Source organism: Vespula vulgaris, chromosome 2, assembly GCF_905475345.1.
Source record: "Vespula vulgaris chromosome 2, iyVesVulg1.1, whole genome shotgun sequence".
Classification (NCBI taxonomy): domain Eukaryota; kingdom Metazoa; phylum Arthropoda; class Insecta; order Hymenoptera; family Vespidae; genus Vespula; species Vespula vulgaris.
In genome coordinates, this window is record NC_066587.1 from 4,168,467 (window position 1) to 4,195,623 (window position 27,157).

The following is a 27,157-nucleotide window of genomic DNA, read 5'->3' on the forward strand; positions in this document are numbered from 1 at the left end:
AAAAGAATTTTAAATATTTTAGATAGTTAATTTTTCGTACAAAAGATTATATATTCATTTTGAAAAATTGTTCTTTCTTTAAAGTATAAAATTAATATTTAATTATAAAATAATATAAAATTAATATTTAACACAATAATGAAATATTAATAAATAAAATTAATATTTTACACAGTAACTTTACTGAATTTATTGCTACTACTCTTTTTCACAATTAGTTTTCATTATCTACATGTGCGATTCTTCTTTTATAGTTAATGGTAACATGTACTTGATTTTTAAGATAAATATATATATATATTATATATATACATATATATATATATATATATATATATATATATATATAATTATTATAAGAGAACAGTGAACTTTATTTTATGCGATTAAAATATTAAAAGATATTAAGCACTGCCGCATCATTGTGTTCTTTAAATAAAAGTGTAAAAAATTATTTTAATAATACAACTATGCATCCAAAAGATCATCATCGCTATCCGATTGACACTGCGTTGGATCATTATTGGCATCTAATAAAAGACGAGCCTGCTCGTTAGTGCCGATCTAAAAATAAAACGATACATAAAATTAAAAATATTAATAGAAAATTTACATTGAAATCGTTCTTTTTTACATATCATAAATTAAATTCAAAATATTAGATACGTACCCTGTGGTATTGAACACGGCCATTTCTTCTGGATTTGAAAAAATTAAAACAGGAATGCAAAAAATAGCGTCTCTTATTTGGTTTAACGCAATACCATGAAGCTAGCAGAAACATAAATAAAGTAATTACGATACTAGCAACCAGGCCGACTGAAAATATTAAAAATTCATTTGTGAGTAATTATTAACGATTAATTATTTTAATCTAATTTAGAAAATGATAATAGATACTTACTACGAGTAGGAGTTTTTCGAATGTTCCGTCCAACATCAAAACTAAATCTTGTTCCTACGTTAGTTTGATTAAGACAAGTTATATTCGTGTGCCAGTCAAATGTTGTTATACAATCTGATTCCTATAAAGAAAACAAAAAAAAGGATATATTAGGTATTAAAATATTTCATGTTAATTCCACTAATAACGATTGTGTTAAATTGCTACAACAGTACTTTCACCAATTTTTCGTACCAAGGCAATAAATCGAAATCGATGGTAATCAACAACCGCTTGGGAAATCCAGAAACTGGTGGGAATTCTAGAGACGTATTTATGATAAAAGAATAAAACTAAAGCCGCAAGTATGCTAACTGATCTTTACAATGAAAAATAATGAAGAAAGTAATAAAGAAAAACATAATCCCGAAGTTTTTCAAAGATATTCTTCAAATACGTTTTCTTATTATTCGATTAATGATTAAAGATTTATTCTCTCTCTCTCTCTCTCTCTCTCTCTCTCTCTCTATATATATATATATATATATATATATATATATATATATATATATATATATATATTTTATACGTTGCCGCTATACGAAACAATATTTGTAAATTATTTTTTGATTTAGACATGTTAAACTATTTCAAATATAGCAAAATTCATTGGAATTTTTTTTTAATATTATTTTATTTACAGAAAGTCTATATAGATATAAATAAATATACCTACTTTCTATACTGGAAAATATAAATCTATACGAAAGTTTATTATTTTAAGCCATATGGCTTAACATAAATTTCGAAGAATCATAGGTTTCAAAGATATCAGAATTTAGAAAAAGTGATTTTTACATTTGAACGACATTTAGAAAAAGTTTGCTATATACACTTTTTTTCTTTATAAATTCAGAAGAAAAATGTCTTATACACTTATTTTTAATTTAGTTTTAAGATAATAAAGATATTTTCGTTCGTCTTGTAAAAATATGAAAAAATGTTTTCATTTTCTCTTTCGGTACACTATAAATTATTCTAAAATGAATTTATTTACTCTTTGTTACATGTAATACCCGTTGAAAGGAAAAAAATACCAACACGTGTTTGACAGACTTTCCTGAATTATTTATAAGAGTATCAATCCAACAATATTCGTAAACTTTATAAAAGTTTCAAGACTTATTTTAAGTTAAATAAATTACTATGAAGTTTCAACAAATACATTAATATATTTGTTTAAACATTGATGTGTGAATTTATGAAAAAATTAGTATGTCATGTGTGATATGTAAAGAATTAAACACAAATAGTTCTTTTTTATAGTAGCTATAAAAAATACAACACGGAAATTTGTTAAATGCTTTATAAAGAACATTCATAAGAAAAAAAATAGCCATTGAAAATCGTTCCAGCAATTATTATTTTGCAAATAATAAATCATCGATTTATATTACATACGAATTTTACGAGCGCTTCCATTTGCCGAGTCACGTGGGAACAGCAGCCAATGGCGCGCGTCGATAATATGGGTCACGTGATAGACTGTCGTACGCCAAGTACAATACGCGTTCGCAAGGCGAGACCGTCAGTCTACGTTAAGGCGTGTAATAGTGCGTATCTGTCGTGCGAAGTTTTTCATTCCGTGTATTTTTCCCGTGCGTTTGAATGTGTCACGCTAGTTATCTAAGATTTTGCGATTGATTCTTCACATTTATTATACGAAATTATCATTGTTACGATCTTATCAAAGAAAATAAAAAGGTGGCACACGATGTTCTCGATAAACTGTTTACGATTGGAATTCTAAACAGCTTCGAGGACGTATGACCAAGACATAGCAGTCTACATTGATTCTGGTGAGTAGTATAAAATCATGATCCCGGATTCACGTCATCATGAGAAATGAAGAAAACCGGTTTTTTCTACTAGTATCACATATTGCTGAAATTTTCGCGTTTTTAATCGTTTCTGTATTTTTCTTTTTTTGTTCTTATCTTTTTTTATTTTCAAAGGAATATCATTTTTATAATTTTCCGTTCAAAATAGTTTTACGTTCGTAATTGTAATAAAATATTCAATAGTTACGAGATCGCATGTTATCGCCATTGAAGATTTTCTAGTATTCTAGTCAACGGTCACGTGTTTAACTACAATATTATACAGGAGACGAAATCATGAAATCTCTTGTAACATTGTTCAAGATAGAATTTCATATGTAATTTCGAAACTACATTATACAGTACTCTCTGTCTCTGTCTCTCTCTCTTTCTCTTTCTCTCTCTCTCTCTCTCTCTCTCTCTCTCTCTCTCTCTCTCTCTCTCTATCTATCTCTATCTATCTCTCCTACTTTCTTAGCAAAGATTTCTTTCCAAGAAACGTGTGATATTTGTATTCCTCAGAAAAGCGTTATATTTTATCGATCACGTATGTATAAATCGCAAATAAATTTGCCTATATTTTTTTTTCGATCTTCACATACGGTACATTGGTAACGTTTGGAAATATTTATGTAAAAGATCTTTGATTATTGTTGTTGTTATATAACTCAAGAAATACGAGCAAGATTTGAAGAAGATTATTATTTACCGTCCAAACAAAGAAATGTAAATATATTTTGTAAAATGTTAATTCCGAGTATTTAGATCCAAGTAAAGATCTGACAAAAAACTTTCCCAAACTAGGAGCGATTACATGCAAGAAGATTATTCGTTTTGCGAATAGAAGAGAACATCTGAAGGAGATTATTGGCTTTATCTACCATCATTTTTGTCGTTCCTCCTATTTTTTATCGATTCTTGTTTTTCTATCTTGTATATCACATGCGTATATGTCGTGCTTAACACGATACGAAGTTTGGAGTATGTAAACATATAGGTCGTCTTAATCGTTGACCTAGACAATATACATCAGTAAATTTATTATTGTGTAAGTGGTTTTATATTTTAAGTAAATCGTATTACCGACGAGAAAAAATAAATATGACGTATGTAATATTTATAATTAACAGCGAGACTATAATTATGATATTCGTATATCAGATTCGAAATTCTCCTTTTTAGATATAAGAGGGAAAAAAAAAGAAAAGCAGAAAAGATTATTTACCACTACGAAGATTCGTTCGATTAAATTACGTACCAATATTACCAAAGGTATAACTTCGACTGATAAGAACGCATTTACGAAACTTCTGATTTGAATTTCTCCTCGAACATATACATTGAACAATTAGGCGTAATACTTAAAAATACTTATTTCAAATCTGTTCATTCGGAGATATCACCAATTTTATTTTCGATATCGCTGTAAGCTAATCAACTATCTTTGACGCCCGTGACATTTCCTACAATCACAACATTCTCCGAATAGATATCTACGTTATTATTTATATATTTATTTCGTACATTTTAAACTTGGAATTCGATTTATACTATGTTTAAATTAATATTTTTGATAAGTAACCTTATTACATTGTTAGATTTCAGGAATCTCCGTGAATAATTAAACGATAATTAAACTAAAGAATTTACATTTAACAGCTGTAAATTATTTAATATTGCATTTAACGTTGTTCTTGAAGATCGACATATAATAGAATACTAGGAAGAGGCAATGGGACTTCGTCACGAAGCAGTCACACGCATGAAAAAACAAAAATAAAACCAATACGCAACTAACAATGACTTATATTCTCAATTGAAAAAAGAACCAAATTTGTAACCATCGATTAAATCACATATTTTGTTAAGTATTGAATAATGTTTGTATTATTTATAAGTATTGTTTATAAAAGGATTTCCAGAATGCTCCAGAAGATTTTAAATGGATCAAAACTTCTTAGACGATTTTAAATATCAAGTACTTTTTTTTCGAGATTTTTGATGCTTTAAATTAGGCTGACATTCTTATCATTCTTAGCAAGTAGTTATACAATCAGAAGTAAAAAATTAGCTTAAAAAATTTCGAAAGAATAATTGATTTTTAAAATCACCTAGGATCTTTTAATCCATGAAGAGTGTATAATATGTAATAATGGATATTGTTTTCATAGTAAAAACTATAAAAACTGTAAAACACTTGTGACCTTGATAACTGACTGGTTGTGCACCGAGATGTAGTTGAAGTTTCTTTCATAGTTCAAGAAGCTCGATTCTTTGAAATAGTACTTATTATTATTAAAGCCGAATGAATGAGTGTAGTTAGAAACTAGTATTTTTCGTAGAATGAAATAACACGTGTAATCATACACATACATACATAGATATGTCATCATATGTACGTATCGAATATGATCTATATAACAACCATATTCACGAGATATTATAAACTAACGTTTACTTCGTATAATCTATGCGAGAACAAGAAGAAAAATCACAAAATACAAGGAAAATAATTTTCTCGTCTATTGTTTTCCTGCGTTTAAAAAAAATATCGAATGTTCTACAACGACATTATGGGTATGTTTCATTGTAATTCTATTTCTCTCTTTAACCTTTATTTTTTGTTAGTCTTTCATTTTATTTATTTGTTTTTCTTTCTTAATACCGAAGAAGACAGATATATATGTATTTCAGAAATTTATAGGTTTATTGATCACTTTTAGAAAATTGTAAGTCGCAATCATTATACCGATCTGTGACCAATTAAAATGACCGATCAAGATCGATAATCGTCACGTAGATAGTAACTTCTACGAGAAACGAGATATATTCTTCTTTTTCTACTTTTTCTTTTTCTTCTCCTTTAATCAATCATTGAAACGTTCGCGGTTTTATTTCACGATTATAAGAATACAAAGTATGTATTTTTAAATAAATGCAAAAAATTAAATCTAGTCTTGATAATCATATATAATCCGTAGAAATAATTATATATTAGCTTTTACTGAAGTAACTTCGTATTGTAATTGTAAAGAGGAAAATAAATGGACAATTCTCGAAGACGTTTTTTAATTTGACTTGTCGACGATCGTCCTCAACAGGATTCTTCGTAAAATCGAATCGTTCACCGAATGAGAGACTAGAGACAACCTTGAATTTGCTTGGCTATCTTTCTCGACCTTTTCGACATTATATACGATGTATATTTGCTCAGGAGTCAAGTTAAAATCGATGATCGTATTCAACGAAATGTGTTTATAATTACCGTATCTTGACAGTGATTTATGAAATAAGGGACATTTCGATGTATAAGAATCTTTTTAATAAATCCATCGACACTTTTGTTTTTGTTTATAATTTCTTATCTAATCAGTTGCGAGTTTGCAAGTCAAAGAAAAGATTAAAAAAGAAAAAAAAAAGAAAACAAAATCACAAAAGGTCACAGTACTGGTTAAATTCCAGGATTTTCGTCAAACGATTAAGAAATAGAAAATTATCGACTATCTCGATAGATAGGATGAATATGTATGTATGTGTATATATGTATGTATCTATGTATATAACTCGTTAATCGTATCATACTTTCTCTCGTCTTTATATAATAAAATTATGGCGTAATTACTCGTTGGCTCTTGTGACAGTCGTTATGCCTTTCAACGTGAAGAAAAACATCGTTTAGTTAAAAAGAAAGAGAACCAAGAGTAACAAGAGAAAAAAAATAAGACGGTATGATTCAAGCATGTTCATTCGACTTTCACGTCACGTACGATCTTACCAACAGTTCATTTACGCGCTATGACCCGTATACAACGAAAAGGATACGTAAAATTATTGACTTGTATTTTATGAAAGTACGTATATACATACAATATATAGGTATCTATATATACATACATACTCTCTGTGGATCGAGGCGTATCACTTTTTTCATGCGAATACTCCCTGAACAAAATGATAATACTCGTGTGCTATTTTTAATTTCTTACGTTTTGATTATATTAGCTTAAAAATTGTAAATGATAATTTAATCCTTACATCCTGCGTATGTACGTATAAGAAAAGATAATATACACGCATGCCAGGCCGTTACCCGGATCTGTCGTTACGAATCGATGCGAACAAAGGTACGTGATTTGTCTTTTAATTCGATTAACTTATTCTTTTTTTCTAGCTTCGAATACTTTTCCAATGACGTAATTCAAAGAAAGAAAGAAAGAAAGAAAGAAAGAGATAGAGAGAGAGAGAGAGAGAGATATTTCTTCTCTCTTACTCCAAATTTTCCATTTCTTTTCTGTTTTTAATGATATATACTTTTGTTCTTTATTTTCGTTTCTTTATTTGCGAACGTAGAAATTTCTCGGTATATAATCTCGGCTTATTTATTATGCTCGTCGAACAAACATCATATCGATATCATTCGGTACAAAAGTAAAATCATCGAACGAGAGATAGGAGCAACGTCGTAATAACATCAACACGATGTAATCGTTCATTTTGCGCTTTTTCATTTAAAAATACGTACACACGTATGTATGTATGTATGTTCAAACCAAAAAAAAAGAAAAAAAAATTATTAAATATATAAGAAACATCAGCGAAGTTGCATAATAACATTTTTATTGAATCTGAATTTGTATATCTACTCTCAAAGTGCAGAAAGTTGGCGTAGAAAATAACAAAGGCAATGAATATTGGCTTATCATTTGAGAGAGGAAGCATTATTTTTATCTGTAAAGCTACGAAACAAGCTATTTCCGATTTTAGATACATTCGACAACATAAACATTTGTACTTGGCAGACTATTAGCATCCATGTTTCATTCTTTTTTTTTCTTCTTTCCCCCTTAATATTCATGTTGATTTTTCTTTTTTCTCATAGTGGATCCCGAGATCATAGATAACGTACGATGATCATCACAATCTGGTTAATTTTTTTCCTTGCGCTCTCAACGACCAATACTATTGCTTCTCAATGTAAAGGAGATCAGAATTGCACATGCCAGCCAACTTATTCGAACGAGATTGAAATTTATTGCCAAGCTGAGAATAATTCGGAATTCATCTTAAACATTCATCCAAAGGATTACTTACAGGTATATACTCGTTAGAATATTATTCTTATGTAAGACAAGTCTGTTGTTTCGTTCGTAAATTATTTAAACCATCGTACGTTATAAATACTGAGAAATATCAGTATTAGAATTAAAAGTATAGAATTAGTAGTATCTAAAAATTTTATTGAACAAATATTTTATCGTATTATAAAATTTTTGTTTAAACGTTTGCAAAAAAAGTAAAGTCCTTAGATCTAATATCTTATAAAAGTAATTAATAATCGATCGATTTTTCATTCTCTTTGAATAAAATTTGATGATAAATCAACAGATAACTTGTCAAAATTGGGAAAGATGGGAAAATTTTCGTTTTACGAGCACACTACCTGGAAAGGAATTAAATTCACTGCTCTTCCGAATATGTGGATTATCAAACAACGTCAGTTTAGGAGATGTGGCCAAACAAATGGGAGTGGAAACCGTCAACAGCCTTCTCTTTCAATCATTCAATAATCTTGGTGACACATTAACGAGAAAACAACTTCAAGGTTTTCCTATGGTGAAAAAATTAATATTGTCTAATAATGGTTTCTCGAAAGTCCCAAAGGATTTGTTGATGGACTTTCCCGAATTAGAACGTCTTGATCTGCATGAAAATCATCTCGAATTACCACTTGGTATTTTCGATTTCACTCCGAAACTTAAAGAACTCGAATTAGGTAATAATGGAATGAAGACGATCAAAGCTGGGATGTTTGATAAATTAGAAAAACTTAATTTTCTAAATATTTGGGGAAATCAATTGACGGAAATCGAAACAGGACTGTTCGACAAATTAATCTTATTACAATCATTGGATCTAAGCAGGAATAAATTAGTGACATTATCACCGAACGTTTTTGATGGATTAAAGAAACTAGAGAAACTTCATCTTTCTTTTAATAATTTCTCTTCCCTACCGGAAGGGTTGTTTAGTCAGAACAAAGCATTACAAACAGTAAAGTTGATCGACAATCACAGGAATTTGACCAGTTTACCTGACAATCTTTTTGCAAATTTGACGAAGCTCGAACTGGTCTTGCTGAAAAAAAATGGATTGAGAATTCTACCAGAAAATTTATTCTGGGGTGCGTCGTCGTTGAAAAATATTAGCTTAGATAGTAACTTCCTTGTTACTCTACCAAAGAATATCTTTAAAGATCTAGAAAATGTTGAAAAACTCGAATTGAATTTTAACAATATTGTAACTCTTCCTGATAAAATCTTTTACGACATGAACAAATTGATTAAACTCGATTTGTCTATGAATCGTATGGTTTCTATATCTCGGTACGTTATTTTACAGTTTATATAATTTTTTTTTCTTTTTCATTTTTTTGTTTAACAAATTAAATATCTTTCAGGCATCTATTCGACGGCTTGAAGTCCCTAACCGAACTGAACATGGAAAAAAATAAATTAAAAACTATTGACAGTAACACTTTTACTCACGTAAGAAATCTACGAATTGCTAAATTCTCTCACAACGAACTTATGTTGAATTCATCCGAATATCAGAATGTTAATCTGTCACCTTTTTATAAATGTGATTTGCTAGAGGAATTATATTTATCCAACAATAATATATCAGAAATATACAGCGATTGGTCAATAAGTGCCACGAATTTACAATTATTAGATCTCAGTTACAACGATATTAACATCATATCGGTAAATATCACCTATCAACTTCAATATAAATTCTAAAGTACTTCATTAATCAAAATGATAAGATCGAAAAAGAAAAAAAAAAACTTTTTGATTTGAATAATCATTCTTTTATGTTATTTATCTTTTTTTCTCTCTCTATAGATGGAAGATTTGCAATTTGTGTCGAACAAAATTAAAGTCAATCTGAGTTATAATAAAATAAGACACATTTTATTGGGCCAAGCCGAAAATATTGCGAGTTTTCAAGAGACTCCACGAGACGTGATTATTCACGTCGAACATAATCCCTTACTCTGTGATTGTAATTTGTACGAATTTTTGCGTTTTCTCGAAGGTAGAATGCACCCAAACGTTCAAAATTACTTTCACATTATAACAGGAAATTTAACGTGTATCGAACCAAATGGAGTGGACGAAATAGAAATTAGTCGATTGCATTCAAAGACTTTGAAATGTGTCGAGGAAGAACACTTGTATGTTAAGAGCAAGTGTCCAATTGGTTGTGTTTGTTGGATAATACCGGAAGACAAAACTCGTTTGATAGATTGCTCGTATAAAAATTTTTCTGAACTATTGATCGACAAAACAGGAATGAACAACCTGAAACCGGTTAAAGATTATCATATAAAATTGAATATGACCGGAAATACATTAACAGAGATACCGTCCATAGAACTTTTAGGATCAGAATATGTGACGGATTTAATTCTGTCTAATAACAATATTATCAAAATTTCACTTAACAAATTGCCGAAAAATCTCCAAGTACGATATTCCTCATTTTATTTTTGTTTCTATTATCCGATAGAGAGATGAATAACAAGCATCAATTTCTTCTTCTTCATTTTCAGGTATTAGAATTGGATAATAACAATATATCTAGGATTAATTTGGATGTACTGGATTACTTAAAGAATTCGACTTCACTGAAAAAACTTACTTTGCATAAGAATCCATGGAAATGTGACTGTGATGCACGAGACTTACTTAGTTTTATTCAATCGAAACTAATTGACATTCCAGATTTAGGAAAAGTCACGTGTAATAACAAGAATATTTCTATGTTGGAAATGACCATTAATGATTTTTGTCCGGTCGAGACGGTGATAATCGTTGGCATAAGCTTTACGATCGCATTATTGTGTCTGTTTATCGGTGGGCTAGTAGCACTGTATTACAGATACCAACGAGAAATTAAAGTTTGGTTGTACGCCCGTCAATTTTGTTTATGGTTCGTCACAGAAGACGAATTAGATAAGGACAAGATATACGATGCGTTTATAAGTTATTCGCATAAGGACGAAGAATTTGTTGTAAACGAGTTGGTACCAAAGTTGGAAAGTGGTTCAAGACCGTACAAATTGTGTTTGCATTATCGTGACTGGCTAGCGGGTGAATGGATTCCAACACAAATCACACGTTCAGTGGAACAATCGAGGAGAACGATCGTTATAGTGTCCCCTAACTTCTTAGAAAGTGTTTGGGGTGCGATGGAATTTCGTGCAGCTCATAGGCAAGCTATGAGCGAAGGTAGAGCCAGAGTCATATTAATTTTATATGGTGATATTGGTCCTACGGATAATTTAGATGCCGAATTCAAAGCTTATATAAGTATGAATACGTATGTCAAATGGGGTGATCCATGGTTCTGGGATAAGCTGAGATACGCGTTACCACATCCGCCAGAACTTACAAGAAATTTAGTTAAAAAGAAAATCTTTGAAAAACATTATCCCTGTATACAAATCAATGCTGAAAAGAAAGAATTGATATATCCATTTGGAATCCTTGATACATCACCAGCTGTGACTACTCCACCGGCGGATTCACTTAAAGTGTTCATATGTGACCAAAATGACAAAGATCCTTACGTGAATAGCGATGAGAATGAAATAACTAAATTGAATGACAGTAACAGATTCAACATCGTACCAGAATGCGAAGCGATCCATATAAACTTGATCAATAAAATCCAATGCACTACTGTTTGATTCTAAAATAAGTAATATCAAAATGGTGCAATGTCAAAATCACGCCTGTGAGATATTTCTCTAAGTTATTTGAATTGTCTGTGTATTTTAATAGTTTTTAAAAAACATAAATAAGTTTGAATTTATTCGAACTTCGACTGAAAGGACTGAAATCCAAACAATGTAATCGTAATATTAATTATTAGTATAACTTTTTTTATCATTATATTTTTTTTTAATGAAATCATTTATCTGTATATCGTTGAAAAAACATATCATATAAATACTGAGCAGGGTCAAAATCATATTTTTTTAGCTATAATTAGATATAAATACTCTAATACAAAATATAACAATTTTCGAACAACTCTTAATTTCTAATATGCGATATTACGCTTTAATGTAGGCTAATAAATATGCCCTATTATTACTTTTCCATGTACATAATAATCATCTCACATTGACTGTCATTTTATATGCAATTTATTATCTTTACATTCGAATCAATTTTGTTTAGAACGATAGTTTAAGCATTTGTATATAGTTTCAACATTTTCATGCAATATCTTTATAGTGTGTATTTTGGATTTTAAAAAATAAAAAAAATAACGAACTAGTTTCAGAAAACGAACAAACCGAAAGAATCTCTTTATAAATAAAACTAAAAGTAAAATAATGCAAGAAGTAATCTTACTTACCCATGTCAGCGTTGGTTCAGTTTCACTCGTTTCGTCGCATATAAACGTGATTTCCGCCATATAGGAACCTGCAATAGTTAACATAAAAATATAAAAAAAAAATCAAAAATTCATACGGATCGTAAAAAGATATAGATTTATTTTTTTTACTTACTATTTAAACATTTACTGCCATTAAGATATTTAAATTTTATAATGTTTTGATAAAAATCAAAAATAATGTACGATAAAGGTCCATAAATATTACAGTCTTCACACACTGCAATACTTGATCCATTACCATTTTTCTGTTCTCCACAAATGTTTATACTGTAATTTCTGTTTGCACTTTGGACCTATAATTTCAATTGATAATAAATAATACTCTATTTTTTTAAGTTATAAATTAATGTACTTGAACGGAATGAAGACTCACATAATGTATCGGTTGGTTTTTATACAATGAAGAAAGATCGATTTGATATAAAAAAAATTGATCTTTTATTCCGCACGGTGGGATCCAGTGGCCCAAGATAGTTCCACAAACAACACTAGTTCTCCATTCAAAAACATATGTACACTTACTATATTTTATAAATTTTGGCAAATGCTAAAAATAAAATAATGTATTTAATATATGTCTATAAAAAAGTCAATCAGTAATTTAATTCTTATAAATGTGAATATTAAAAAATTCGAAAATATTTACTTCATTTATGTTATTACAAAAAAATATCAAAACTGATGAAATCTTAACGTCTGTTTTTTCTGGACAGACCGAACCTTCGATGTAACGCAACATTAATTGATTGTTATATATTATTAGTGTTTCTTTAGGAAAACCTAAATTCTAAAATAAAGTTTTATATATTAGTAATTTTGACGAAAATATACAACTTCATAGTTAATTATTTACTTACAACTTCTTCTACAAGTTCATTATTAGCATTTAATGAAGCTTTACAAATCCCACTGCCGTGCGTACAATTTAAGCCTGGAGTAGGTATTATAGTTCGACATACATTTATATAAAATACAGTACGATTTATTTGTACAATATAATTGTTAGTCGAACTTATTAAAGAATCTAAAGTAACTTCGGTATCTGGAATATTACATTTGATCTAAAACGAAATATTTTATTAGTTAGAATGTCATAGAATATTGAAAATTAATATACATAACTTCATAAACAATTTGTGATTTATTACTTACTCTTTTTTCACAAACCAAATTAAGATTCCAATGAATAATCAATTGACAAGGATTTTCTTCTATAATAATTGGATCATTTGATGATCCTTCAGGTCCACAAAAAAAGGCAATAAATGTTTGACTGTATTGATTATCATTACATTTGTTACCGTCCGTATAATTTAAATAAGGTCCACCTTCCTGCCACATCAGATTTGTATTAGCCATACCCAGAGATGTACCATTTTCTTCAAGACAAACTCCTAAATATGTGAGTGTTAATATTTATAAGCCGTTTCAACTATATTTTACGTATTAACAAAAATTAAACATTATTTTTTCTGAAAGATTTTTATTCATTTAAGGACAATTAAATATGAAGTTCATTGAATGTTATCATCCTGTAATGTAGAATCGTATTATTATCTACCATCCTACTATTATACTTGTATTTCTTAAAGAGTAATGATATCGAAAATATATATAAATATATAGTCCATAGAAAGCACACAATACATACAATGTATGTATTCTCGATATGAAGAATTATAGATTAAGATATTCATACACCAGGTAGGTAAAGTGGCGATAACCAAGCTCATTGAGTATATTAACATTGGTATTGTATCGATAAATTAGAAGCACGAAAGATAATAATTTTTAGGAACTTTCTTAAGATAGCGATATAAGTTATTTCTTCACGAGACAAGTTACCATCTCACTCTTGTACGTGCAACTTTATCAATAAATTGCAATACCTTTGAATTTCAGATTATACAGTATTAGTTTAATAAAATAATTATTGGATATATCAAAATACTTAACCTGTTCCTGCTTTACATGTATTATTTATAAGAGGTCCACATACACTGAATTTATACTTTGTACCTCGAGATGAGGTGACATTAAAATCTTTATCCATTAAAGAGTCTAAATTATACCTATACAAAAAAATATAAATTATTATGAAGAATTAGAAGTTAACTGAATTTAATTATTTAAATGCAAAATTTAATTCTTACATAAAATTTGTAATAGGATTATCTATAATACATCTTCTTGATGTTTTTACACTATATTCATGTAATTGTTCTAAGCTACAAGCAACTGCTGTAATCCATGTCAATTGATAATGACAGCCATCAGTTTCTGTTACCTCTGGAAGTGTATCCTAGTGAAATAATCACAATGATAACTACATATAACTTTTCTAATCACTATCTTTAAGTAACAAATCCATTGACAAAATACTCGCTTTAGCTTTTAAATTACAGATAAATGTAATAGTTGTTCGAATATGTTCTTCCTGCTGTCCTTTCTCTTGGTTTTCCTTGCATATAGCTCCATTTTCATATTTTAGTATTAAATTATTAGAAGAATCAAAACTAAGAGTTTCTTGAACATCTCCCAAATTTAAATACCTGAATTTGAAAGGTTGTATATTTCTATAAGTACTTTTTTATCACTTTAATAAAAATATATTTTTTTTAAATAAACTTTATATATATATACATACCCTAATGTAGGTGCTTTCACAGGATCATAAAGACAAGCTCCTGAATTTGCTTGACAGAGTGCACCAAATCCAAATATTACAGAATGACAAACATTCAATATTATTTCAAGAGAGGTATTTGTTCCTGCATATATAATATAATTTTCTGAATATCCTTTCAATGGTGAAAGATCATAATGGGAATCATCAGAAGGATTAGTCACAGTACAATTTATTTCCTTTTTGTTAGCACAACATGCAAAAGCACTTGACCATATCATTTGGAAGTGACATTCACTTCCCTGTAAATAATGATCAGATTAAAATATCAAAGACAAGAAGTATTACAGTGACAGACATATATTTTATATGTATTTAAAATTACTTGCTTGTTTATGTACAGTTGGTACTGAATAACTTGTTATAGAATAATCACATAACATAAGAATGTCAACTTTATAATTAATACCTGATCTACATTCGTCACCATAAAATATAAACTTTATCTTTCCAAATTTAGTTATTAACTGTGGTACTACTTTTCCTATAAAGATAATAGAAAATAGATGCTTTGTATTAATAAAATATAAGAAAAGATGTATTTACCTATTCCTATTTCTTTGTTGTTTTTTTTTAGACATATAGAATATCCATCCTTCCCATTGCATTTTTTTATTAATGGTGAACATAATTGCATTCGTATACTTTCATTAGCAGACTGCTGAATTTCGATATCCTCTCCAGGTTTTGATAACTTAGTTAAATTATAAAAATAACTAAAGATTTCTTCGTTGAATTCACAGTAAGATTTCGTTTTAACTGGTACAGTAACCTACGGTAACAATAAAGAGAAAATGAATATATATTATAAATACGTGCATGCATTTGATTAAGAAGTATTGATTCGCACCAAACTAATTATCGAAAAAGAACACAAGACAATGAAAACATTTAATTTGTACATCTTTCTAATTCGAAGATTCCTTCGTGAACTGCAATGATAATATATCTTTTAGTAAAATATATAACAAGTTCAATATACTGATGTGAATTATTCACACGAACACACACATAAATACGGATGACTAATTACGATATCACAGATTATGGTTACTCTCGATAGCGAAACATTTAGGTTAGAATTATTTTCAAACATAACATTACGAATAAAGCTCGATACAACCTATCGATTAATCGTTTCGAGAAAACTGTTGCAATATCGATTATCAAATCGTAGAATATCGAATATAATTAGTATTAACTGGAAAATCGAAATATTGCTGAATAAAAAGCAGCTAAGAACGAACGAATTTTATTTTTTACTATGTTATTTCTAAAGACTTTAATATTAAGTCAGTCCTGACATCAATTTCTTCTTATATATTTATATAGTTATTAATTTGTATAATTTATGTATTTATAAATTCTATCTGATTGTTATTTTATTATGTAAAAACGTATAGAACACGAACAAGAATAATAAGTTCTTTATTGTTAATATAAAACAATTATATGAAGTAAATAAAATTTATAGATATCACTTTATTTAATAATTATGGAACGACATGCAGTTCAAAAAGGTTTTATAACGCTCAAACCTCTTTGTGATTCATTAATCAAAGATCCGAGTGTAAAATGTGCGTCGCAAGTTATAGATTGTATAAAAACAATCTCAGATGGTATTATTCAAGATTTACTAGATTATATTTTGTTCCCTGTAATTGTTCATTTACAAAATGAGGATGTCAGGTAATATAGAAATTCATATTTTCATTATGTTAATAAACTTGTTATTTTACCTATATATAATTTATTTTTTCTTAGTAAACATTCAAAGGAATATTTAGTGAAGATCATAAGAACTGTTTTATTGAAAGCTAGGATTACAAATTTTAAGTCTTTTAATAAACTGTACACTGTCATTTTATCTCAAATTTATGATAAAAATCAATCACAAAGGAGTATGTAATAATTTTTATTTATTAAGCAAAACTAATGATATTATATACTTTTTATAACTCAAAATAATTTTACAGTTATTTCTTCGTACGAAGAATTGAAAGAAACAGTACTTCTCTGTCTTCAGGATTTATTAAATCGTTGTTTTACAAATGTTATTGAAGAATTATATACAAGACAATATGCACCTACACTTGCTCATGGCATATATTTATGCGTATTAATTGCTAAATGTGAAAAGTCACGTTCTTTAAGGTAATACAATATTATTTTATGTTTCTTCTTATACTATATAAATATAAAAATTATATGAAATTATTTTATGATACAGGTTGATAGCTATCGAAACAATAATGACCTTATGTTATGTAGATGATTCATCGGATAAGTCTGATATTGTTTTGGCAAACCAAATAGCAGACACAATCATGTTATTTTTACCAGGTATTGCTAGTGGATTACAAGAAGTTGCTATGGGAAGTGATATTCAGGGACATAAGATTACAATGGTATTGAGATTCATATATGTTTTTATTATACTTTACTTATCATATTATATAGAATAAAAATAAACAATGCCTTATAATAATTTTAGATGGCTATCAGAGCATGGGCTAGAATAATATGTATTGTAATGCAAGATACAGATAATGAAGAAAATATACCTTCAGTTATTAACATTAATAAGCAACAAACAAATTCAATTGATCCATTAGGAAGTAGATTACGTCTTGAAGGAGCTGCTGGAATTGAAAAGCTTCTAAATTCTACTACAAGGAATCAAGAATGGCTAAATGCTGCAGCTATTAAATTAAGTGTACTTATACAAGCAATGAGTTCTTTAAGAAAACATTCACATTATAAAGTCAGGAAAGAATTAGCTACGAGTATTAGTTTATTAATTACAATGTGTGCCAGGTACAATCACTTACAAATATTATATTTTTAATTACAATTTATGACATATATTGACATATATTCATTCTATAAAGAAATATGAAACCAAGCATTATGGAGTTAATAGAATATTTGATTTCTTTATCTGAAGATGACAATAAAGAAGTCAAAGAAGAAGCTAAAAAAGCACTAGATAAAATTAATGAATCATATATGCAGAATATAAATATGAGACCATTGATTGAATTATTAGAAGAAAGTTTTTACAAGTTACTTACACGATTGCCGCGTATCGTAAGAAGTTCTGGTATTAATATTATTTATATATTGCAATTTGTGTAGAAAAATGTATATTTTTTTGTGATATATTTAATAGTCATTTAATTTACAGATGATAGTGAACAACTAGTAGGTTTAAATCACCTTTGTGGATATTTACGATTATTAGGAAAAGAAAGATTGCCCGCTATTATACAATCTGCGGCACACGTACAGAGATTATTACAAGCTCTTTTATACATGATTGAAATAGATTGCAGTGATATTACTCTTTTAGAAGATATTGGTATAAAAGATCTTGATAATTTGACTCATCACAGCCAAATACGTTCGTGGAGACAATTTAAATTCATCCAGGATATTTGTTGTAAAGAAAAAATTTTTACAATATGTGAGCTTCTGGGAACATACAGTGATTTAAGAATTTTAGTTGATAATATTCTTCAAGCTATGCATAATGTACCTCAACATAGAAAAGAATTAATATTTTTACTTAATTCAATAGTAAATGGTAAATAAAATATTTACCTTAAAACATTTCAATTTTCTACAAACAAGTTAAATTTTTTATTTTATAATATTATAGTTCCTATTAAAAATACATCAACATTGTCCTTATATAAGGAAATAATTGAATTTTATACAATAGAAGATTTTTGGTATTTACCTCTTGAAGTCACAGAGGATATACCATTATGTGTTGCACAGAATAATATAGTACAATGTTGCCTTTTAACAGAAGGTTTAGGACAAATTGCAAAGAATTTAGAAGACGATTATGAAAAATTTCTTCTTAAGACTTTATATTTAATTATTGAAAGAGCAGGTAATATTTATTCTCATTATTTACTTATATATGTATAGATATGTGTTATTTTTATTATATTTTTATTGCAGGAAGTCCAAATAGCCTTTTAAGTTATGTAGGAATTCAAACTCTACAAAATATTGCAGAATCACAAAAACATAAAACTATAGGAGATCTTTTACGTGTTAATGTAGATTATTTCTCTTATCATGTCACTGTTAAACTACGTAGAATAGAAAGAAATCCAGGAGTCCTTGATGTTGTTGGAGTTGTGATGAAATATAGTTCTATGGATGTATTACCATGTTTGAAAGAAATTGTACAAGATGTTCTTCTGCAGTTAAATACTGTTTTTCAAAAACGAAACACGTATTCTTTTTTAAAAGTTTTTTATATATTTATAATGTATATAAAGAGATTAGTATCAGATTCAAACATAGATGTAACAGTAGCATCACCTTCATTAATACAAAAAGATTCTGCAGAGATTATTATCCAAAATTTATTAGAGTATTATGAAGCAAAAAAAGCAAATGAAAAAATTGATCAAGATTTTAATGATGCAGTTACGGATGTACAAAATACAGAAATACACGACGTAGAATCTGAAGATAATGAAATGACTCTGGAAGAAGGTATTATATTTTCAAATTTATAATTATATATATATATATATATATATATATATATATATATATATACACACATACACACATTTTAGTACGAATGCATAATAAACATCATTTATTACTATTTCAAATTAAAGTAAATAAATGATCTTTATTTTTTCTTATAGAAGAGGATAAACAAACCTTACCAATACATATACAAATGATTGAAGATGTTTTAAAAAGATGTTTACATTTTTTACCTTCAAAAGATATAAAACAATCACTCATTGCTATGTTAACTTTAGAAGAAGGTTTACCAATTTTAATCAAATGGGAAAATCAATTATTACCGATTGTACATCAACTTTGGCATCCATTAGTAGACAGATTTCAAGATCAAAATATACTTGTTATTAATCGTGCGTGGCGATTATTTTGTGTACTTGCACATATCTCTAAAGATTTCATTAGGTGCAGAACATTAAAGTAAGTCAGTTTTTTTGTTTATAAAAAAAAAATTAAATAAAATTTTTAATTGTCTAATAACAATATAGGCAAATACTACCAGCACTATCGAAATTTTTGAATAAATCTGCTAAAGAAAGTTATAATAAACCCATTGATGCAGTTTATAAGTTTACACAAATGTACAAACTTCAAAGAGAATTGATAACTACATTGAGTCAAATAGTAAAAGATCTTAAACTTCGTGAAAAGGATCTATGGAATGTATTAAGTATTACAGAACCATATCTTGCTTCACATCAACATCCAATATTACAAGTAAAGTACTTATTAGTGTTGAATAATGTATTAACATGTAAGAGATTAATTGTATAATATTTATTGCAGAATTGTTGTGTAAATATGTATAAAAACCTTGCTGATTATAATAGTGATATTGTTTGGGTGAAATGTCTTAGTATTTGGCATTCTAAAATAGCAAAAATTCCAACCAATAAAACGTTCAATTTGGAATGTTTGAAGGTAGCGTATATATTTAAAAAGTTATACATATTTTCGAATATTTTTTTATTTTTTTTCCAATATATGGATTTTATACATCATTATTTTACATTTTTTTAGATTACAGAAAATGCTATACCAAATGAATATCTCAAAAATGTGAGAATAATAATTACATATATTCAAGAAAAAATCTAGTCAATGAAGATAATAAAAAGTTATTTCTAAGAGTATAATTCATAAAATAAATATGTATATACTCGCAAACTTACACGGGAAACTACTATGAAGAATATTATTTTTCTATGTGACTAAAAGTGTCCTAGAAACATGTAGGTGATTTACATTCAATAATCATAAATAACTATATAATGTACATATATATATATATATATATATATATATATATATATATATATATATATATATATATATATATATATATATATATATATATATATATATATATATATGAAATACACAATGCTATTATTATAAGAAAGCTACATCTCTTCAAGTTTCTGAAGTGGAATGTGCTCGAACTTATTATTTAAATCTGTATATTTAAGAAATATTCACGTACATGCGGAATAATATTTGATACCATCATTATCATGGACTTGTGAAAAGAAATAAAATAATAATTATGTTAACAAAAGCAATGTATTTTACATATTTTTTAAAAACATTATAATTGTGAAAACAATTTTTTTTGAAAATATGACGACAATGTAAAATACTTGATAATATAACAAATTGGATATCCTCTGTAGGGGTACAAGTATATGCACACATGGATTTTTTCTTGCAACACACACACACGTATATATATATACATATATATATATAATATACATATATATATATATAAATATAAAAACACTTATTTTCAAACAAAAATGCAATTTGTTGAAATCGGTTATAAAAAAATTATATTCTTTAAATATGAGATATTTATGATAATCTTTTAATTGTATGGTCCTCTTAGCATGCATTAAATTGCATATCTCTTAATAGATTTAAAATTTTTAAAAGAAAACTATCTAATCTGTGCGCCTTGTACCAGTAAAGATATAAATTCTACAGCATTGTGTTAAAAAATTCTGGGATAGATAACAAAGCTAATGCATTTACTTCGTATTATAGTTAACTATTTATAAAACAGTTTTTTTTTTTTTTTTTTACAAATCATTAGCAAAAACTTTGCCTATAATAATGAAATACTTCATAATGTTACACATTGATTTTCTATTAAAATCAGTGTTATCATTTCCATGCCTGCTTCTGAGCCTTCTGTGATGCTAATTTCTTCGTTACATATGATGAAATTAATAATGCTGCTAATACTATTACAATGAGATAATAGTCAAAGTCTTCTTTTAACACATCGAATGTCTTAGACGGTGCCACTCGCGTGTAGAATATATCTGTTAAGAATATAACATGAAATGTGTATTTGTTTGTACAGATTGCACAATTATCAAAAAAATTACTTCATTGTAACTTACCTAACCCATATACAAAAACTAAACAGGTACTCTCAAGACCACTAGGACTAGTATGAATGCCTAATACTCGAAATATACTCTGATTATAATTTATAATAGTATCCATATGAATTGGTATTTCAGGCATATATGGTATAACACCTTCTTCGCGCATTTCAGGATTAATTGGACGTCTTGGATCCACCATCATCCATGGTAACTCTATAATTCCACCATTTGCTAGGGAAACTGTTAAATACAGTTATAATTTATAATTATTAAGAATATATTTTTTTTTTATGTTCAGAGATTATTAATAAACAAACGTACCTATAATATGTTTACTGGTGATTCCTTTCTCTGTAATAGTCTCTCTCATATATTCTATCGATGCTGGAAAAATGTATGCTTGTCTTTCGACGATCGGTAATTTGGTTGTAGCCAAAGAAGAAAACACTTAAATAATTAAATAAAAATGTAGGTATATAATATATTATATTTTTTAAATGTAAAAGATACTTTTGAATAGTTGCTATTTGATTTACCTGTTGTATTACTCTGTATTTTTCCTTCATAAAGTTCCAATGTTGCAATTTCTGTCCTTCGACTTTTTTCATTAAAATAGCTATATACCAACCAGTTCTCAGAATGTACTATATGAAATGGACCACGAACTCTTTTATGCACGATGGAAAATATCATGGCACCTGATACTACATCCAGTAAATAAAGGTTGAGTGTATCTATATTATTAGTAAAAAAATATATAAATATATCATTTTTACTTAATTGCATCAATTTTTTTTTAATGTAGAAGTATTATTTTTATAATATACTCACTTTTGTGAGTACTTCCAACACCTTCTGATACCACTGCTACTAAATTTGGATTAATGTATTTATATAAGACAGATCTATCACTTAAAACTCTACCTTGAGAGTGGACACGTTCGATTGGATTTTTTGAGATAACTTGTATTATTTTTTGATTTTTTGGAGAAAGTAATAATTCCCAAACTTTATGAGCTATTAACTCCTATAGAAAAAATTTTAAGTTATTATTTTTTAATTGTTTCATTATTCTATGCAATTATTAATTTTTTTTAAGACCTGGGATGTACTGTATGAAAGAGAAAATCCAGATAACAAGCCAGTAGTTTGATCTGCAGTAAATATATAAGTACTCTTTCCCAGAGAAGCTGCAATAGTAGTTGCACTTTCAGGATAGACATGAATTTTATCTCGTGCATCGAGTATAAGAATGCCTCGTAGAAAATCATCCGTCGTTACATGAAGCAGCATAGATTGTTTTATTCTGTATCCTAATTTTATCAATCCATCTAAAGGCTGTCCAGTAATTGGATTGAATGTATATACAATACCTTCTCCAGATACCTAAGAAAAAAAGAATATTGTAATTATTGATAGAAATAAATCATATTATAAAATATTACTTAAAATGCAAATAACACGGTACTTTATCTTCTGCTAGTAATGTACATTGAGGTGGATAAGGAAAATGCCTACTTCCTCGTTGTACATATAAAACCATTGTATCTGATATTTTGTTAAACCCACGAATATTGGTTATTTTAAGTTGCCAAATAATTTCACCTTTTCTAGTTTCAATACCAAAGATCTATAAAACGAAATAAAAATATATTTTATATGGCAATATTATAAAACTGTATAGAAATTATAATTCATTGTATTCTTTTCTATACCTTTCCAGCTGAAGTAACAGCAACAATCATTTTATGCAAATTGAATTTATCTCGTACTAAATCAGTTCGTTGATTAGATTGCTGTGGGACCAAGTCCAGCATAGATTGTATAAAAGCCCTTGCTTGATTAAATTGAGAAATAATTCTTCTTAACATCATACTTAATACATCCCCTGGGTATAAAAAAAAGACAGAAACAAATTATTAGAAATTAATTTAAAAAGAGTAAAATTAAGATAAAAATAAAAAATGCATGTTTATATCTATTTATTGCAATTGCTTAATAATTATTATTTTAATCATATAACAGAAATTAGCATACAGCAGGTATTTTAATAATTACGATTTATTTGCAAATTGGCATAATAAAATTGAATGCATCTATATTTATAGTAAGCACTCTGTTTTTTAATTGCACATGCATAAAATTTCTTTTAAACTATGCATAAATGTATGTAAAACTATATTTGCTAATAGAAAATTGTTAAATATCAAATGAACATTATCTTTTAATAATATAGTGCAAAAAATTATTATAAACTTAATCTATTTTTTTAAAGCATCCATAAAGGAACATAATTAAATTTAGGCGGGTAAACATTAATATTTCTATTGTAAATATGTACTGCTAAATCATGCAAATATAAATTTTGTAGATAGCAGTAAGAGAAATGTTTTTCAAATTAGTTTTTCCTGCTCCACTACTTACATGAAATGTCTACATCAATACCTGCCAGCAGCCATTCACAAAAGAAAAGTTAATTAATATAACTTAAGAAATATGTTATTTTTCAGAAATTAATTGCCACTAAATAGTATCAGTTAATCACAACAGTTATTAATAGTTGCAACAGCAAGCTTTCCTGTGAAACTTTCTAAAAAGTAATAACAGTACACAAAATCCTAAAAGTATATGTATCATAAGCATTCTCGATCCATCAGTATATAAACTTTAATAGTTTTAAATACTGATATATTTCCAACTTGGTACATAAAAAAAAACTATTTTTTAATACATCATTTTTTTGTTCAGAAAAGTTGTTATGTCTTATACTTCGTTTTTTCCCCTTTTTCTCTCTCTTTTTTCCTTTTGTTCCCCAATATTTTTGATGGAGAGTATGCATATGCAATTACACTTTGTGATTTTAACTTTAATTTATAATTGTTAATAAAAAATTATACATACTTTCTTTCTGATCAAATTCTGTTTCGATGGCTTGATCTCTATCTGACATAGGTAATTCAATAATTTCAACTGCTACAATTTTTGCAAGTGCCTCTTCTCTTGCCCATACTAATTTGTTATGTTGCAACAATGCAATACTATGATCTTGTGAAGACAACAAATAACGGCATGTTAATCCTTTTGTTTGACGTACACAAACTGATGCCACTATTACAGGTGATAACAATGAAACATGTGAAATGGTACCAGTTATGTTTGGTAGTGGATTAAATGTCAGAAGATCTGTTGCTACAACTTCTGTAATCTAAATTACAGATATATTGATTAAAAATAAATCAGATTGAATATTTGAGTATATAAAATAAAAATCGATCTTTACTTCATTTTTATAAGTTGATTCTAGCAATACTTTTTGATTATCTATAGAAGTGATATATAGAGTTGTATCACCCGCAATATCTCTTTGAATTGGAACTGAAGTTTCTCCAACCACAAGAATTCGTTTTCTTTGATTGTTATCTGCAGTAATAGATACTACAGCTTCTTCTCCAAGTACAGATTCCAATTGGTATGGTCCTTGTGTCCCAGCACCAAATATGGTATTTATAGTAACCATTTGAGGTTCTATTTTTGTATCAAATAAATGTACTAAAAACAGCATGGCTAAAGAATTGTCCCCCTTTAAGCAAGCTAAATATGGGGCAACTAAAACACATCTATGAAAAAAGAATAATATGATTTTTATATGTAAATAATATCTAGATAAATATATATCACATAGATAATATAATTTATATGAATCTTACTCTGTTTCAGAAGTTATAAATGGAGCTGATACTTTTCTTGATTTTAATTTTTCACCAGTTTTACTATCATATGATGTTACCTCAACTCCACTATTGTAGATAGGTAAAATATGGTGCAATGTTCCATCCTTGATATGCCATTTTACTTCTTCTATTCTATGTCACAAAATATTTAATTTTATAATATATGAAAAAAAGAAATTTTATATAATGTAACATAAATATTAAAAATTTTAATAACATTTGAAGTCATTTTATGACATTGATATCTCATTCTCTAATATTTCCTGACAAAAATAAAATTATAAAAATAACTGATATGAATTTAAGATTTAAGTTATTGCAATATGTATATTCTTTGAAATGTGTAGTGTTAAGTACATCAATTATTATTGTGCACTGAATAAAAGCAAAAACCTGTTAGTAGTATACAATCCCAATGTAGAAAAGGATCTAAATGTAGAATCATGTCTGAAAAATCAATTGTAGTCTATAATCAATTCTCTAGGATCCATGGAAGATGTCAATTTTTTTACAACGAATGGAATTGTAACAAATGTATTTTTAAAAAATTTCACTATATAATTTTAACATTTCACAATTTTTTTTGACTAACCTGTCAGAATTTTGTTCAGCAATTGGCCATTCATTAAGTATATGCCCTGTAGCTAAATCCCATGCACGAACAAGGGCTGGAACTCCACCACTTACAGATATCAGATCCCCATCTCCAACACCTCCCAATGTACGAATACGACCAGCGTATCCTTTCTCTAATACCCTTCTCCATAATATTTGACCTGATGAATTAGAAAAAAAATATCATTCTTTTCAATTATTTATAACAACTTCTGCAAAATTTTGTGAGAACAAATAAATACTATATTAAATCAATGAGAGATTATCTGTAAATTTTATATAATTATACACAAATATTAAAAGTATAACAATATATATACAATATTATGTACATTACATATATTGTTAAATCAATTAGATTCCATACCTGTTTTTAGATTCAATGCGGCAATAACGTTTTCTTCGGTCGCAACAATAATTTTTTTAGCCGTTGAAATCGTGTCAAAACTGGCAAATTTTATTTTACCAACGTAATTTTGTTTCCTACAATTGTAATAAAAAAATTCTAATGTATACGAGATGCATAGTAATTTACGATTAAAAGTGTATTTGTGTATTATTTGAAATGCTGATTCTGATAGTCACTGCATTATAATGGAAACGTAATTTACCAATCGAATTTTCCCACTTGGTCCTCATAAAGACATAGAGAAAGATTAAATAAACTTATAAATACAATAAGATATTGCAGTATCTGTACATCCGTTAAAAACCGGCTGATATTCCCTCTAAAAGTCCATGCGAAGGAAGCCATGATGAAAAATCTGTATGTATCAAAGTATCAGCTGGTATTGGCTTCTGTTAACTTTTCTGCTAGGCCCTCAGAAGCTAGGGCATGTGAAAGTATAAAATTGTATAAGACTGTTTGACTATCTATAAATTGTAATTCTAAACCAGTAAAAGCAGGTGGCGCAGTAGTACGTTGAGGTGGT

The 27,157-nt window shown here is 27.9% G+C and overlaps 4 protein-coding genes across 11 annotated transcripts; 2 read left to right on the forward strand and 2 right to left on the reverse strand.

Annotated features, from left to right (window-relative positions):
• Window positions 1-219: 219 nt before the first annotated feature.
• On the reverse strand, window positions 220-16,080 carry LOC127072527 (cation-independent mannose-6-phosphate receptor). 3 transcript variants are annotated; one of them, XM_051012979.1, is made up of 17 exons: window positions 15,935-16,080; window positions 15,774-15,855; window positions 15,470-15,695; window positions 15,253-15,407; window positions 14,885-15,165; window positions 14,624-14,789; window positions 14,391-14,539; window positions 14,194-14,309; window positions 13,390-13,631; window positions 13,095-13,298; window positions 12,884-13,024; window positions 12,611-12,784; window positions 12,350-12,530; window positions 12,196-12,263; window positions 905-1,025; window positions 671-819; window positions 220-564 (listed from the first exon to the last, which is right to left on the reverse strand). In XM_051012979.1, exons 2-17 carry the CDS (start codon window positions 15,825-15,827, stop codon window positions 469-471), a joined length of 2,523 nt encoding a protein of 840 aa, XP_050868936.1. In that variant the 5' UTR covers window positions 15,828-15,855; window positions 15,935-16,080; the 3' UTR covers window positions 220-468. The 3 variants fall into 3 exon arrangements, with proteins under 3 accessions (XP_050868936.1, XP_050868937.1, XP_050868935.1); XM_051012980.1 differs by having other exon boundaries at window positions 671-771; window positions 15,774-15,977; XM_051012978.1 differs by having other exon boundaries at window positions 15,774-15,977.
• Window positions 2,206-12,074, forward strand: LOC127072520 (protein toll). Of its 4 annotated transcripts, XM_051012964.1 has the most exons (7): window positions 2,206-2,742; window positions 4,362-6,489; window positions 7,643-7,856; window positions 8,149-9,146; window positions 9,221-9,527; window positions 9,669-10,292; window positions 10,379-12,074. In XM_051012964.1, the coding sequence occupies exons 3-7, from the start codon at window positions 7,671-7,673 to the stop codon at window positions 11,516-11,518; spliced, it is 3,255 nt and encodes a 1,084-aa protein (XP_050868921.1). In that variant the 5' UTR covers window positions 2,206-2,742; window positions 4,362-6,489; window positions 7,643-7,670; the 3' UTR covers window positions 11,519-12,074. The 4 variants fall into 4 exon arrangements, with proteins under 4 accessions (XP_050868921.1, XP_050868920.1, XP_050868923.1 ...); XM_051012963.1 differs by lacking the exon at window positions 4,362-6,489 and having other exon boundaries at window positions 2,209-2,742; window positions 10,379-12,073; XM_051012966.1 differs by lacking the exons at window positions 2,206-2,742; window positions 4,362-6,489 and adding an exon at window positions 6,501-6,614.
• On the forward strand, window positions 16,016-20,807 carry LOC127072522 (TELO2-interacting protein 1 homolog). Of its 2 annotated transcripts, XM_051012969.1 has the most exons (13): window positions 16,016-16,612; window positions 16,688-16,824; window positions 16,900-17,077; window positions 17,154-17,331; window positions 17,418-17,740; window positions 17,815-18,026; window positions 18,111-18,509; window positions 18,585-18,824; window positions 18,896-19,441; window positions 19,603-19,903; window positions 19,972-20,200; window positions 20,270-20,404; window positions 20,504-20,807. In XM_051012969.1, exons 1-13 carry the CDS (start codon window positions 16,419-16,421, stop codon window positions 20,579-20,581), a joined length of 3,150 nt encoding a protein of 1,049 aa, XP_050868926.1. In that variant the 5' UTR covers window positions 16,016-16,418; the 3' UTR covers window positions 20,582-20,807. The 2 variants fall into 2 exon arrangements, with proteins under 2 accessions (XP_050868926.1, XP_050868927.1); XM_051012970.1 differs by lacking the exons at window positions 16,016-16,612; window positions 16,688-16,824 and having other exon boundaries at window positions 16,935-17,077; window positions 17,195-17,331.
• A 220-nt stretch (window positions 20,808-21,027) lies between these two features.
• On the reverse strand, window positions 21,028-27,085 carry LOC127072524 (ER membrane protein complex subunit 1). Of its 2 annotated transcripts, XM_051012972.1 has the most exons (15): window positions 26,837-27,085; window positions 26,593-26,708; window positions 26,203-26,386; window positions 25,587-25,742; window positions 25,160-25,496; window positions 24,781-25,084; window positions 24,304-24,324; window positions 23,595-23,767; window positions 23,348-23,509; window positions 22,981-23,265; window positions 22,711-22,906; window positions 22,416-22,613; window positions 22,201-22,326; window positions 21,892-22,119; window positions 21,028-21,810 (listed from the first exon to the last, which is right to left on the reverse strand). In XM_051012972.1, the coding sequence occupies exons 1-15, from the start codon at window positions 26,977-26,979 to the stop codon at window positions 21,650-21,652; spliced, it is 2,790 nt and encodes a 929-aa protein (XP_050868929.1). In that variant the 5' UTR covers window positions 26,980-27,085; the 3' UTR covers window positions 21,028-21,649. The 2 variants fall into 2 exon arrangements, with proteins under 2 accessions (XP_050868929.1, XP_050868930.1); XM_051012973.1 differs by lacking the exon at window positions 24,304-24,324.
• Window positions 27,086-27,157: the final 72 nt, after the last annotated feature.

Bases quoted from the DNA above. Each gene is read 5' to 3' on its own strand.
- LOC127072520 (XM_051012964.1), top strand. From the start codon at position 7,671: ATGATCATCACAATCTGGTTAATTTTTTTCCTTGCGCTCTCAACGACC. The intron at 9,528-9,668 runs GTAAATATCACC...CTCTCTCTATAG, and splicing joins ACGATATTAACATCATATCG to ATGGAAGATTTGCAATTTGT. The intron at 10,293-10,378 runs GTACGATATTCC...CTTCATTTTCAG, and splicing joins AATTGCCGAAAAATCTCCAA to GTATTAGAATTGGATAATAA.
- LOC127072527 (XM_051012979.1), bottom strand. From the start codon at position 15,827: ATGTACAAATTAAATGTTTTCATTGTCTTGTGTTCTTTTTCGATAATT. The intron at 12,785-12,883 runs GTAAATATTTTC...TTTTATTTTTAG, and splicing joins TTTGTAATAACATAAATGAA to CATTTGCCAAAATTTATAAA. The intron at 12,531-12,610 runs GTGAGTCTTCAT...TTGAAATTATAG, and splicing joins AAAACCAACCGATACATTAT to GTCCAAAGTGCAAACAGAAA.
- LOC127072522 (XM_051012969.1), top strand. From the start codon at position 16,419: ATGGAACGACATGCAGTTCAAAAAGGTTTTATAACGCTCAAACCTCTT. The intron at 17,741-17,814 runs GTACAATCACTT...CATTCTATAAAG, and splicing joins TTAATTACAATGTGTGCCAG to AAATATGAAACCAAGCATTA. The intron at 20,201-20,269 runs GTAAAGTACTTA...TATTTATTGCAG, and splicing joins ATCAACATCCAATATTACAA to AATTGTTGTGTAAATATGTA.
- LOC127072524 (XM_051012972.1), bottom strand. From the start codon at position 26,979: ATGGCTTCCTTCGCATGGACTTTTAGAGGGAATATCAGCCGGTTTTTA. The intron at 26,709-26,836 runs GTAAATTACGTT...TTACAATTGTAG, and splicing joins CAAGTGGGAAAATTCGATTG to GAAACAAAATTACGTTGGTA. The intron at 22,327-22,415 runs GTAAATCAAATA...TAATTATTTAAG, and splicing joins AATACAGAGTAATACAACAG to TGTTTTCTTCTTTGGCTACA.